Source organism: Rhinoderma darwinii, chromosome 6 (assembly GCF_050947455.1).
Source record: "Rhinoderma darwinii isolate aRhiDar2 chromosome 6, aRhiDar2.hap1, whole genome shotgun sequence".
NCBI classification, from domain to species: domain Eukaryota; kingdom Metazoa; phylum Chordata; class Amphibia; order Anura; family Rhinodermatidae; genus Rhinoderma; species Rhinoderma darwinii.
This window is the reverse complement of record NC_134692.1, coordinates 144,831,224-144,845,204: the sequence shown is the minus strand read 5'-3', so window position 1 is coordinate 144,845,204 and position 13,981 is coordinate 144,831,224. Positions and strand designations below refer to the sequence as shown.

General features: G+C 50.5%; 2 protein-coding genes across 2 annotated transcripts in view; one reads left to right on the top strand and one right to left on the bottom strand.

Annotated features, from left to right (window-relative positions):
* Positions 1-1,346: 1,346 nt before the first annotated feature.
* On the bottom strand, positions 1,347-9,534 carry FBXL19 (F-box and leucine rich repeat protein 19). Its single transcript, XM_075830921.1, has 11 exons — positions 9,452-9,534; positions 9,067-9,273; positions 8,826-8,969; positions 8,152-8,238; positions 7,507-7,677; positions 7,365-7,397; positions 6,596-7,260; positions 4,906-5,069; positions 4,220-4,384; positions 2,750-2,968; positions 1,347-2,598 (listed from the first exon to the last, which is right to left on the bottom strand). Exons 2-11 carry the CDS (start codon positions 9,232-9,234, stop codon positions 2,408-2,410), a joined length of 2,007 nt encoding a protein of 668 aa, XP_075687036.1. The 5' UTR covers positions 9,235-9,273; positions 9,452-9,534; the 3' UTR covers positions 1,347-2,407.
* A 2,818-nt stretch (positions 9,535-12,352) lies between these two features.
* The window catches only part of SETD1A (SET domain containing 1A, histone lysine methyltransferase), a 44,812-nt gene continuing 43,183 nt past the window's right edge, over positions 12,353-13,981 (top strand). The window contains exon 1 of the mRNA XM_075830920.1: positions 12,353-12,890. The gene's annotated coding sequence lies outside the window, so the exon portion shown is untranslated. The remainder of the gene's footprint in view (positions 12,891-13,981) is intronic.

Sequence of the window (13,981 nt, the reverse complement as noted above, 5' to 3'; positions counted from 1 at the left end):
AGGAAGCCGCATTTCCTCGACATGTTCCCGGAGAAGAATATTTACACGTAGATCAGACGTTATCAGCAGAAGAGATAAGAACAGGAAATCTCTTTACTTAGAACAGTGACGTCATCACATGGAGGGAGGGCATGATGGAAATGACACTTGTAAGAATGAAGCGGTGACATCACAGAGAATGCAGCCTATTAACTAGAGAGCAGCAGTGACGTCACTGAGAATGCAGCCTATCCATTCACTAGAGAGCAGCGGTGACATCACTGAGAATGCAGCCTATCCACTCACTAGAGCAGCGGTGACATCACTGAGACTACAGCCTATCCATTCACTAGAGAGCAGCGGTGACATCACTGCGAATACAGCCTATCCATTATCTAGAGAGCAGCGGTGACATCACTGAGAATACAGCCTATCCATTCACTAGAGAGCAGCGGTGATATCACAGAGAATGCAGCCTATCCATTCACTAGAGAGCAGAGACATCACTGAGAATGCAGCCTGTCCATTATCTAGAGAGCAGCGATGACATCACTGAGAATGCAGCCTGTCCATTATCTAGAGAGCAGCGTTGACATCACTGAGAATGCAGCCTGTCTATTCACTAGAGAGCAGCGGTGATACTTCGAATGGCACATATGTCTTTACACTTTGATCCTTGGACTTTTAAGTAATTATTTCAAAATCTCGATTACATTTTTTTGTCTTTGGTTTCTGATGAATTCTCTCAGCAAAAATACATATTCCTTGCAGATAATCGCGCCACCATCTTATGTCACGTTCCATTCATGTAGATGACTCCTCTCAGGAACAACAATGGTTTCCATCATGGCACCCTTAAAGGGGTTGTATAAAAGATCATTGAGGGCTTTATTCTGTGAACTGTAAGAAACTCCTCATTTCTAAAGTAAAACCTTCCAGGAGCTTCGTGAACGGGTATAGCATTGTATAATTCCTGTCTAGGTTTGCGGTCTGCTTTGGCAAGGATCTTTTGAGCAGGAGGATAGTAGTCCATCCCTACTATGAATGCGACGGCTCTTCCTGCTGCTTTGTTCTGAGGAACCTTGGTTGGGAGGCGCTTATCCAGACAAAAGGGGTGACATGAGACCCCATTGCGGTACCCAATGTTCTGATCACCATAAAGTTTGTTATTGACTGGAATAACGGCTTATTATTCCTCTGTGAACTGTCACAATCATTTGTAACGTCAGTCGTCCCCTGTATACGAGTAAATCGATCAATAAGAGCGAAACTGAGGGTGAGATCTGAATGATCTGGCGCACACAGAATGGATTATTAGTCCACTCATTACGTGTAAACAGAAACAAAAAAGACAATCAGACAAGATCTATACAAAAAACATTTTATATAAAATAAAAAAAGAACAAAAATTAACAGAGCAGAATTGTAGAAACCGCTATAACCCGCGGCGAGAAGAGAGGGGGAGGAAGGAGAGAAGTGATATGTGCCGGTAACCTGCCACCTGCAGACGAGTCTTCTCTCCGGTCCCCCCTCCCGATACATAGCTGCACAGCGACGCTCTTCAAAGCCTCCCCCCCCAATACAACCAGAGGCGTCCATCATTACCAACTGAATACTTAACCATCCCTCCGCTTGGGATGAACATGCTGATATAAAGATCTAACCATCTTCGTGAGACCAGAAATACTCCGTGTCACTGTTTTCAGGAACACTCGCCCCATTACCCTGAGAAGGTTACAGACGCTCTGCAGCCTCTTAAGCCGGACGGGGATCGCGAGACGTTGCGCACACCACAGCCCTGCAGTTCTGTACCTAGTTTCCCAGAAGCTTGACTTAGTTTATAATATGACATTCATTGCCCATCCACCACCGGGCATTATTAAATCTGAGATGCCCCGCTCTCGTCCTGCAAAGGCGTACCCACATCCCCAACCACGACCCCTCCCCCGCCCACCAACATTTTGCTAACAGGCTTACCAAGTTTAACTACCTCCCACCCCCTTGGAGCGAGCTGTGACCAATCCCATCATGCCTTGCGACTAATGTGGGGGATCGCAGTGGGTGGAGTGGAGAACAGGATGATTTTTTTTTACTGGTTGATAAAGGACGGGCTGGAGAGGTCTTTATAGTATTTTGCCTGTCAGTACCCTTATGTTAACATACCCAGAGTGTGGAACCCCCGATTCTCAGGCCGAGCTAGTAGGAAGTTCCGTATCCCCCGCCAATAACCACGTTAACACCAGAAATGGCCACAGCTCTCTGCTGCCACCTGCTGGCATTTCGAAAGTTAACAGTTGGGGAGTTTCAGTGCAACCTCCTTTCCAAAATCCAGGCGTAAAACCCACCCAGATCGGTAAAGGAGGCAGATACAGTAGAAAAGCCCCTGCCTGGGGCAATAGTGCTCTGACGGGAGCCATAATGTCTGCCGCTAGCTCTCACGGCTCAGCACGTGCTCCTCCGCACACTGGAAAGGTTTCCCCTCAGATTCAGGAGGCTGATCTTGGAGCAGACGCTGAAACCCCTCGTTGGTGAGGAGACGACAGGAACGCAGATCGACGTGCCGTAGGTGGGGGCAGCGCTTAAAGAAGGCCAGAGATTGGTCCGTCAGTCGATTACACCCTGGATAAGGAAATAATTAAGAATAATGTATAAATGAGCAAAGCTCCTCCCCCATCACCGGGCGCTGGAATAGAAACGTCCGGGCTCTTACATATATAAGATAAGTGGGTAATATATATGGAAATGAGGCGCGGAGGAGGCACGGAGGTACCTGCGAGGTTGAGGTGAGTGAGGCTGTCCCTTAGTGGAGAGGTGGCTGCGGTCAGTATGTGGACCCCGTGATCCGTCAGATGGATGCAGTGACTTAGATCCAGGTGGTGAAGACGAGGAGTGTAACGAAGCAGCGGGCGCAGGGCGGAGTCCCCCATTTCCAGACCGCACAGATGCAGCTCTGACAAGGAGGGCAGGCGACCCCGGAGGTCGGACACAACTGAAAAGCAAATACAGAGACGCTACACCAATGAACGGCACGGAGAGACGGACTCAATCATCTGCACCGCTCAAATCTTCAGCTACGGGGGAACTAGGACACCATTATGTGGGGGCACTACATGTGCTCTGCAGATAAATACAAACTATTGCTCGCTGGCATCAGCCATTTCAGGCTGGGGTGGGGCTGACTAAAGTGTTCCTCAATGGGATTTGTCACATGATCGCCCCCCTGATCTCCTCCATATGATACCAGACACTGCACAGTTATAAGCCGCGGGTATAGATTGTCATCCGTGTAATGAAGCAGCGATATCTGCACAGCAGAGGCCCGGGCACAGCGTGGTGATGTGTATAGAACCTGGCACTGCCTCCTGCTGGAGAGAAGAAGTGTGTACACCACTCTCCGAGAGCAAGAAAGCGGATCACAGCCGATAAATATAAATAAAATTCTGCTGCCTGCAGCCACCACTAGAGGGAGCTCACTGATCATACAAAGAACACGATAACACAGCAAATAGTAAGCTCCCTCTAGTGGTGACTGCAGGCAGCAGAATGTTATCATGTAACTATATGGGAGCTGTATATATCTGTATGTAGTGAGTTCCCCCTAGTGGTGACTGCAGGCAGCAGAATGTTATCATGTAACTCTATGGGAGCTGTATATATCTGTATGTAGTGAGCTCCCCCTAGTGGTGACTGCAGGCAGCAGAATGTTATCATGTAACTATATGGGGGCTGTATATATCTGTATGTAGTGAGCTCCCCCTAGTGGTGACTGCAGGCAGCAGAATGTTATCATGTAACTATATGGGAGCTGTATATATCTGTATGTAGTGAGTTCCCCCTAGTGGTGGCTGCAGGCAGCAGAATGTTATCATGTGTCTCTATGGGAGCTGTATATATCTGTATGTAATGAGCTCCCCCTAGTGGTGACTGCAGGCAGCAGAATGTTATCATGTAACTCTATGGGAGCTGTATATATCTGTATGTAGTGAGCTCCCCCTAGTGGTGACTGCAGGCAGCAGATTATTATCATGTAACTCTATGGGAGCTGTATATATCTATATGTAGCGAGCTCCCCCTTAGTGGTGGCGGCTGTAGGTATAAAGAATTACATGATAACATTATTTTTCTATGTAGAGGATTTGGAGCACTGTATCAGAAAAACACAACTCCAACCTTCTCTTAGACATTGAGGGTTCTCAGTTCAGTCTGGATCGGACATGACTGCAGGGCCTGAGCCTCTCACCTGTTTTTCCGTCTGAGTTTGGGGGTGAGAGCAGCTCTCGGAGGTGCGAGGTTTTCATCCCTTGTACCCAGCCGAGGTCAAGTAAAGACAAGCAGGGGAATGTGGTGGTCCAGAGAGAGGAGACCGCCATCCATGTGCAGCCGGCGAGCAGCAGCTCCTTCAGTCCTGGGAAGAAGAGCGGAGATTAGTCGAATCAACTGTGACCCCCATCAGTGCGCCTCACACGTCCGATGACTGGCATCACTGAGCTTCAAGACGGGGCAATCAACTCATCCTGTCCACCAAGGACAAACCCCCCAAATAACCCCCCCAACCCCACATCATGTCACTGCCATCGCCTGAGCAACATCTCTGCACCGCAGTACAACCCCAACCATCCATCCTACCAATCCTCAATACAGCAGTCCTTACTCCCATCATCCGACCTTATTCCACCCAGCAGTACTTGATCTCATTACCCCCATCATCCCAGGCACAGCTGAACCCTCACTACACCCCTCAGCATCCAGTAACATCCTTCATGCCAGACACATCAATTTCCCTTACGATCCATTTCATAACTCCCATCATTTTAGACGCAGCTCCTTAATTACCCCAACACTCCCATCATCTCATACACAGCTCAGCAATCACGAGCCCTTCAGCGCCTTCATCCCATCACTCCCATCATCCCTGAGACTACTCACCCTGCAGTCGGTGGATCAGCCACGTCAGCTGTTTTTCTGATATGTTGGTCCAACTAAGGTCTAGTCTAACCGGTTGCCTTCGGACTATACCACTTAACATAGGAGGGGTGATTGATTTTCTTCTGCTCAGGTCAATGGATGTCCACAGCTGCCGATCACAACACCTGGAACATCAAATGATATATATTGGAAATATTATAGAGACCGAAAAACCCTCTGCTGATCAACGGACGTCTGACCAAGAGCCGGGACCCGGCAAGAGAGCGAGGACAAGACGTTTAAGAAGATCGGATACAAGAATGGCCTGACCCAATCAATCCACAGCTACGGAGGGATCGTTATTTAGGATTAAATGTTCTGTATAGACAAAGAATTACATGATAAGATTCTGCTGCCTGCAGCCACCACAAGGGGGAGCTCACTACATACAGATATATACAGCTCCCATAGAGTTACATGATAACATTCTGCTACCTGCAGCCACCACAAGGGGGAGCTCACTACATACAGATATATACAGCTCCCATAGAGTTACATGATAATATTCTCCCTGCAGTCACCACTAGGGGGAGCTCACTATATACAGACATACACAGCTCCCATAGAGTTACCTGATAACATTCTGCTGCCTGCAGCCACCACTAGAGGGAGCTCACTATATACAGACATACACAGCTCCCATAGAGTTACCTGATAACATTCTGCTACTTGCAGCCACCACAAGGGGGAGCTCACTACATACAGATATATACAGCTCCCATAGAGTTACATAATAATATTCTGCTACCTGCAGCCACCACTAGGGGGAGCTCACTACATACAGATATATACAGCTCCCATAGAATTACATGATAACATTCTGCTGCCTGCAGCCACCACTAGGGGGAGATCACTATATACAGATATACACAGCTCCCATAGAGTTACATGATAACATTCTGCTGCCTGCAGCCACCACTAGGGGGAGCTCACTACATACAGATATATACAGCTCCCATAGAGTTACATGATAATATTCTGCTGCCTGCAGCCACCACTAGGGGGAGATCACTATATACAGATATATACAGCTCCCATAGAGTTACATGATAACATTCTGCTGCCTGCAGCCACCACTAGGGGGAGCTCACTACATACAGACATACACAGCTCCCATAGAGTTACATGATAACATTCTGCTGCCTGCAGTCATTAGGGGGAGATTCAGTTGTTAGAACAAGTTTTAGGGCTTCACATATTCCCCGTAATAAGAAATCGGGGGAAATGTATCAAAACTGGTGCAAAAGAAAAGTAGAGGAGTAGCGAAGAGCAACCAATCAGGTCAATGTTCTTATTATATAAAGGACCTCTGAACAATGAGAGCTGGAATCTGATTGGTTGCTAATCCTTCCACTTTCCGTTTTTACTAGTTTTGATAAATCTGCCGCATTGTCCGATAACTCCACATTTTTGACAATCCAGAAAAATAAAACTAATCCGGTATCTGATAAACATTCCAGCAGTCCGGCACCTGCGTAGAAATGGCGCACAAACCACAAGTAATTGGCCGCTGAGGAGCCGGATAATCAGAGACGGCAACCAATGAGATTGCAGCGGCTGGAATAACGAGTGATCGGCTCTCGCCCCTTCGCTGTACTGGGACATGGTCGTCTGCTGAGGACACTACTTCCCGCCCCGCACCCGCTCTTACCACCGGTTCCAGGTCCGGCACACCCGCATACAGACGCATAGCTCTTTTTGTCCCAAATGCCTAAAGACGGCCAGCCAGACCCCCCTCTGCATTACATGGTCCGTTCCACTGTCCAAAGGCAGGGAGTCTGGCTCGGGGCTGTGGGGAGGGGGTCGTACCACGTGTCTCTCTAGCTGGAGGGGAGGAGGTTTAGGCGGGGAGGGCACCAATGGCCTTTTTAATATCTGAGTCCTGGACAAGGCCTGCACCGCGTTGCGACCACATGTTCCTTTCCTGACGGCCGCTCCTCCCCCTCCTCGCCTGTTCTCCTTCTCCCTGCCGTTTCCCCGGGGAGATTTCTGTTTGCCGTTCCTGGTGCCATTTTGTCCGTCTGTGGCCGAGCCCCCTCCTCCTTCTCCTTCCTCCTCCTCCTCATCGTCGTCGTCGTCTTCCTCGGAGCTGGTGCTGAAGCTGATGCGGGATGACCGGCCCTCCCCGCCTTCGCCTGTGTCGCTGCTTCCCCGGGAAGCCTTGGAGTCGGAGTCAGAATCGGAGTCAGAGCTGGAACTGGATGTGCTGCTCCGCGCGCGCTCCAACATCTGACACATCTGCTTGAAGCGCTCGATCTTCTCTCGCTGGTGGGATCGGTCGGACACCTGGACCGGTTCTGAGGGCGCCTGCGGTTCCTGCCGGAGGGAGAAGAGGATCGTTATGACCGTTACCGGGAGACAAGAGGGAAAAAAACAACAAGCGCGAATCCCCAGCGTCGCCATCTCCACGCGGAACGCACCTTTTTGATTTTCTTATCTTTCTCCGACTTCACCTGCAAAAAGCAATAAAATAAAAGGGACGATAGGTGAGAAAAACAGCAGCAGGGGATGAGCCGGTCACTCAGGAGTCTGGGAAAGCTGGGTTATATCCTGTATACGCACCTTCTTCTTGACTCCCGCCTCCTGCACCGGTTCCTTCTCCTTCTTCCTCTTGTGTCCCTGATTGTCGTCGGATGGTTTCTTCTTTCCTGGGGCCGGATCGTCTGTGAGTTTCCACCGAACCGCGTCTTCCCTGTTGTCCAAGCGCCGTTTACCTGAACCGTCCAACGGATCCTGAGGAAGAGCCGAGAGTAAGAAGCGCGATCATCCAGACAGCGGACATGCCGGATTATTGGACGTTCTGAAGGATCGGGGTCGTAGTATAAACACAAGTAGTCACGGGCTCCCGCGCAGGCCCAACAAGACAAGTGCCGGAGTATCGGGAAAATCCTGCTCATCCGGCATTACACTATAGCGGGACGGCGGAATGAGTGTAATTTTTGGGCCATACTGTGACGTGTTCATTTTGGGAGATGCACGGTGACAATCAATAACGAACATTCCCTCCTACTGCTCTGCCTGTCAGACAAGAGAAAAACGAAGGTTTTCCGGCTCCAAATGAGGAACCGCCATCTCTGACATGAAGCCGCGAGGACACGGGGTCAGAGGAGATCAGTCAGCTGTCTGCAGGACAGGGACAGCCGATCCCTTATTACCCCGAGCCTGTCCCCCGGTAACACATGAGACCCCCCCTATATCTGCACTCACCTTACAGGTCCGGCCTTCCCTCACGCAGTGCGGACACTCCCAGCAGTTGGGGATTTCCGTGTCGATGACGGCTTCAGATTTACCCATCTGAGGAGACGGAGGAAGAAACATGAGAACGCGGTCACACACGTTACACCAGACTCCGCGCCAATATCCACGCTTTGCAGATTCGGCGCCGTCGTGAGCGGCGTCCGATATCTTACCGTCCGGGGACTGCGGTTTTGTTTTTTATTTACATATTTTGGGCCTTTATGACCCGACGTGATTTAGGAATTCCTAGAACTCGCTAGAAGACGATTCTGACACCATGTCGGATTTTTGTGATATAAACATTTCATGACCCCCCCCCAGAGTTCACGTCAGCAGCGACAAAATGCAATAATTGCGGCGTGGAACCCGCGGCCTAAAATAACGTGAACCTGGCGAAGACCCACGGGGGAAGTCCTAGCGCCATATATTTCATTCTTACGCTGCAGTGTTTGTGTACGGCTGTTACACTAGAATATGTCCATTCACTGACAGCAAGCAAAGATATTAAAAACAGTAAAGAACGGAAACACAACGTTGCAGAACTTGTTCTTATATAACGGATCCCAATGATCGGTGGAATGGACTCGATCACTCCCATGCCGCGGGGCGCCGGCGGAGCGGTAATACCTGCGGCCGGGTCGTACCTTGATACAGCCGGGGTGGACGATCTCGTTGCATATGGTGCATTCCATGAGGGAGAGGTTAAACTTCTGCTCTTCATCCGGAGCCGTGTCTTCCTTCCCGGCATCTCCGCAGAGAAGACAGACGGCCGTGTGCGGCAGGACGGGCTGCGGAGGAGAAGACGTGAGAAGATGGCGGCCGATCCCATTACCTGTGGCTCCCGATAATGCAGCGGCGCCCCCCGGTGGCTGCGCCGGTTCTTACCGCCGTGCACTGCCTCTTCAGACAGGACTGCTTCATGCGCCCGGGACCCCCGAATTTCTTCATGTCCTTGCAGAAGTTGCACTCCCCGCACTCGCTGCGCACACACGCCTCACACTTCCGGCAGCGCGTCCTCCTGCGCCGCGCAGCCCCCAGACCCTTTCCAGACATCTCCCACTGGGCTGAGCGATGCCTCAACTGCGCCCACACCTGGAGGACGGAAGAAGCAGCGTTAGTACCGGCGGCCGTCATAACCGGGCGCGAAATGACAACATTGTATCAAACACGAGCCCCTGCGCGGAGCGCGAAGATGCAGCGTCACTTTATACGGTCAGCGGTTACATCGTATAACATCACCGTCCGTCAGTCACCCCTCCCCCGGACTGACCTGCTCTCCGCTGCTGACTGAGCCGGCCCGGGGCGCTGGATTATCATGATCAGGATCAGAGGATCTTCTCGGAGTATTAAGAGCGGCCCCCCCACAATAGCCCCTCCCGGCCGTACCCCAATAACCTAACGTGGATGACCGCAATGAGCCCCCGCTCCCGTTATACTCCCAGCATCCCACAGGAAAGGGTCTGTACCCCAATAATATAAAGACCACCGCTTACTATGGCCCCCGCCTCCCTTTATACCCCCAGGAGGGTCCTGTACCTCAATAATGGGGTGTATGGAGCCAACACAACACAAGTCACTGAAAAACGAGCCCCCAAAAATAATCCTCCAACTCCCAACACCCTCCAGGAGGAGCCTGAGCCCCAATAATCAGTGTGACCCCCTCCCTGCTGCGGAGTAAGTGTCCCGCGGGGCCCGGCAGGGGGCAGTGTAGAGCACAGGGGGTGAGGGATCTCGTGGGGTGTGGAGGGTTGCACCCCTTTTCCTTGCAGTCACCAGATCCCAGCGCCTCCTCCTCCTTCCTCTATAGCTCCCCCACCGCCTCCCTCATCTCCCTGCTCGGTGTCCCCGGATCTCGGAGTGTACGGGGTACCGCTCTTTCACAAGCAGCATGGGCTGATTCCGTGAGTGGCCCCAGATTCCCAAAACGGGGCCCTAAAGCAACTGCCCCCCTTCCCCTGCCTGCCTTCCCCTCACATTCACACTCACACACACATAACAATACCACATCCAACATGGCCGCCCAGTAGGAAAGGCTACAGCTCCCGCCCACAGAGCCGCGGAGCACGCCGGGAAGTGTGGTCCTCATCTGGCGTTAACTTCCTCTCTGCGCTATGGAAGGCGGAAGCGCGCTGGACTACAGGAAAGATGGCGGAGTCAGGATGGCCGCACAGGACGTGTGGAAATGTAGTTTTTTGAGCGGGGATGTGAGAAGGAAAAGGAAGTGCCCGGCTTCCTGGCGCTATGAGCTGCCGGGAAATGTAGTTTTTAAAGCAGTGATCAGTAAATGGGTCATGGGGCGAATCTGCACTACAAAGACACGGCCGCAGTGTGAGGGGGAGTTTAGAGGTTCAGAGGCCCTGATAATTGATAGAACATGAGTCCTTTCTCAGATTAAAAGTGGAGCTGTCGCCCAGAGCAACCGATCAGCCTGTTGCTTTCATTTTTAAAGTTTTAAACAAGCTGGAATTTGCTTGGTTGCTATGGGCAACCACAACCCAGTGAAGACGATAAGTAGAAGCGTCGCTCCTATCAACCAATAAGAACACTCCGTCTTGTAACATGCGCCCCGGATAATCAAAACTGACATGTGATTGGTTACTGTGGGCAGCAGCTCCACTTTTTGTCTTCACTGTTTTTAATAAATGTGAAGTGGTGTCTATAGCAACCAACCAACCAACCAACCAATCAGGGTGCTGCCTAAGTTCTTCCAGGGCAGGATACAAAATAAAAGGAGAATTCTGATTGGCTGTTATATCAGCGCCACGTTATTTCCGCCGCCATTCTTCAGATTGACACGAGTCCCGGTTTTTCCTCCTATTGCCGTCTTGTTCCATTGGAGTTAAAGGGATACTTTATTATAAAGAACTGTAAGAAGCTGATCAGAGCGGCCGTGATGCTCTACTGAAGCAGGAGAGGGAGGATGTTGGGTAAATAATGAGACTATTGGACATTGGTTCCCTCAGCATTCATTGTAACGAGCAAACACAGAATCCAGCTCCGCTCCTGGCGCCGGACAGTCACAAGATGTCCAGTTTTGCCCATCCCTGTGTAATCGTCACCTGTTTTTTTTTTTCGGTGTTGCTTCCATAGCGCCTCTTTAGCGCACCTACTTTAGGGCACAGCTATTATCAGTGACTCCAGCTTAGCTGCGTTGTTTATTGGAGTCTGAGGTAGTCTGAAATCCACTTACTGTCTCATCCGAGGCCCAGGCTGGTGCTCTGTTCCCCATGCTTTACACTGCAGCTCAGCTCTTCAGGTTGGCTGCTATGTATAGGCACAACAAGCAGAGCAGCACGTCACTGTATGGAGCGCTGATTTCTATTACAGTTTGGACATTGATTTTAAATGACAAGGAACGAAATCATCAGTGAGAAAAAGGAAGAGAACCAGGAATCTGCCGCACAAACATGGAGGGGAGGAGCCTCAATAAAGGGGAGGAGCAGAGCTTAAAAGGGAGGGACCTAAAGAGCGGCTGGTTTGTAATCTGGACTTTATGGGGCTTGTCAGATAGAGGTAATAATAATAACTAGTAAAGATAAAGCGTCTCCGGGCCATGCGTACGACTCTCGGGGTTCACCGTGTCACTGTTAACAATAACTTCTCTAGCTAAAAACTCAGAACCCCGGTGATGTCCGGAGATTCAGGTGTTAGGAATGCCTGCCCCCGGGCCGCAACTATGGCACTAACTTCGTGCATGCAGGTTTATGACCCAGTGACCAGAAGGCTTTACAGTCCAAAATGGCCGACTGCAGGTGCAACTCCCTGTCCACAACTTCAGTAGGAAGAGAAGCTCCGGAGAACAAACTGCAGCTGTAACAATTGGAGTACTGTGTGCAGAACATGAGGAAACTTCTTTATTGTCTGTGTTTTACTTTTAGCCCAAACAGGCCAAGACCTGTCTAATTGTCGTGGCCACATTTTTGTGTTCTTGTACCTCAACCCCACAACTTTGGTGGGGGGGTTTTAAAATTGGGGGTGTTTATTTTAGTTGGTAGCGTCACACTAGTCAGTATTACGTCACTTTATTTACAGTCCAATCCAAATAAATATACCCCCCCCCCCCATTGTTTGTGCTGGAAATGTGTTTACAGTAACATTGTTCAACTTTTAACGACAAATAAAGTTGTTGTTTTTATTGGAAAAAAAAAACCACTGGAGTCATAGAGAATAATAGAGCGGAGGCGGTCTGCCCAACTCTGTACTCTATGGTATGAGCCCGCCTTAGCTCCCTCCTCAGATATCACCGTTTACGATAGCGTCCGCATCCGCAGATTCGTCACAAGACGAGTAGTACAGGGCAATAAATTAATATTTTTCATTCTTCTATCTTATTTTCTCTACGATTTTTACCAGGAAAACTGCTTAGAAAATTTCTACACAAATAATTTGACTTTTAGATTTATGTGTAGAAAGTGCGAAGTGAGTTGAGCGGGCCGTGTAAAGCGATTTCTCGGGCCGCTCGGACACAGATTCGTCACAGATGTACATGTGGATATATTAATAACCGAGGCTTCCGGTGGGAGGATGGACTGCCACCGAGCGGCGATAAAGTAGCGGGGAAGCGGAGGGAATAATTTGGAGGAGAACGGAGCAGCTGAGAGAGAAGCGGTCGTGCTGCGGCGAAAGTGCGGCCCTGAGAAGCAGGCGGCGTTACTGAGAGACACAGAGGATCCGGGGGAAGAGACAGCCGGGAGCGGAGAGACAACCAGGTGAGAAAGAGCGGCCAGCCCGGAGCTGAGAGACACCCGGGCCACCCAGGAGACGTCTACTGAGGAGACAGCCAACGACATGACACTGCAGAGCCGGGGGCGGGAGACCTCCATGTAACCAGGGGGGAGAGACGCTAGGGAGACAGGCGGGGAGAAAACTGTGGAGGGCAAGATTGTGGAGACCTAAGAGACAGCCCCTGGGATAGTAATAGACCGTCAGAGACTCCTCATGAAGAGATGTTCATTAGACGGGGAATCTTACACCGTGAGACCTCAGTGTAAAGGGGGAAGAGACCGCTAACGAGATAGTGAGAGACCCCCACGGAGGTCCCATCCTGGAGACAGGCGGAAGATGTGACCGGGAGCGAGACAGTCACTGTGGGGGGGAGCGAGAGACGGCCATGAGACTTCTTATTAATAGAGGGAGCCCAGGACCGGCCCCTGAAGAAAGAGACAGATATCAGTGAGGGTCCTCCGAGACGTGAGATATCCCCGTAACATCTCACAAAGAGACAGATATCCGTGAGGGTCCTCCGAGACGCGAGATATCACCGTAACATCTCACAAAGAGACAGTCAATAGATGTCTCTCTATACCAGGGAATGAGACCGTCATGAGACTTCTCATTAATAGAGAGACAGCCGGGACTAGAAACTGTAGCCTAGACAGTCCACGAGAACGAGACAGACGGTAGAAATCTCTGGTCTCGGTCTCATGAGATCTCACCGGGGATGAGACATTAGGTTTGTCTATTTACAAGGTGGAAGGAGACGGTCACTGAAATGAGACTGCTCGGTTACAGACTGGAGACTCCAGACATGAGATTACATTCTTCTGGAGGAAGGGACAGTCAGAGACTCCTCAGAGGGTCCTCATAAAGAGACAGTCAATAGATGTGGGGGGGGAGGGCGGTCACCCTGAAAAGGAGACGGTCGCCATCTGAAAAACGGCGTGGCATCCAAAATCCCTAGAGCCAGACGTCTGGAGCCTCCTGTAAGAGGTCTGAATAGTGAAAAGAGACAGTCATGAGACCGCTCCCGAATACAGACCGGAGATCACATGACGCAGATTGTCTCGTCTTCTGTCAATAA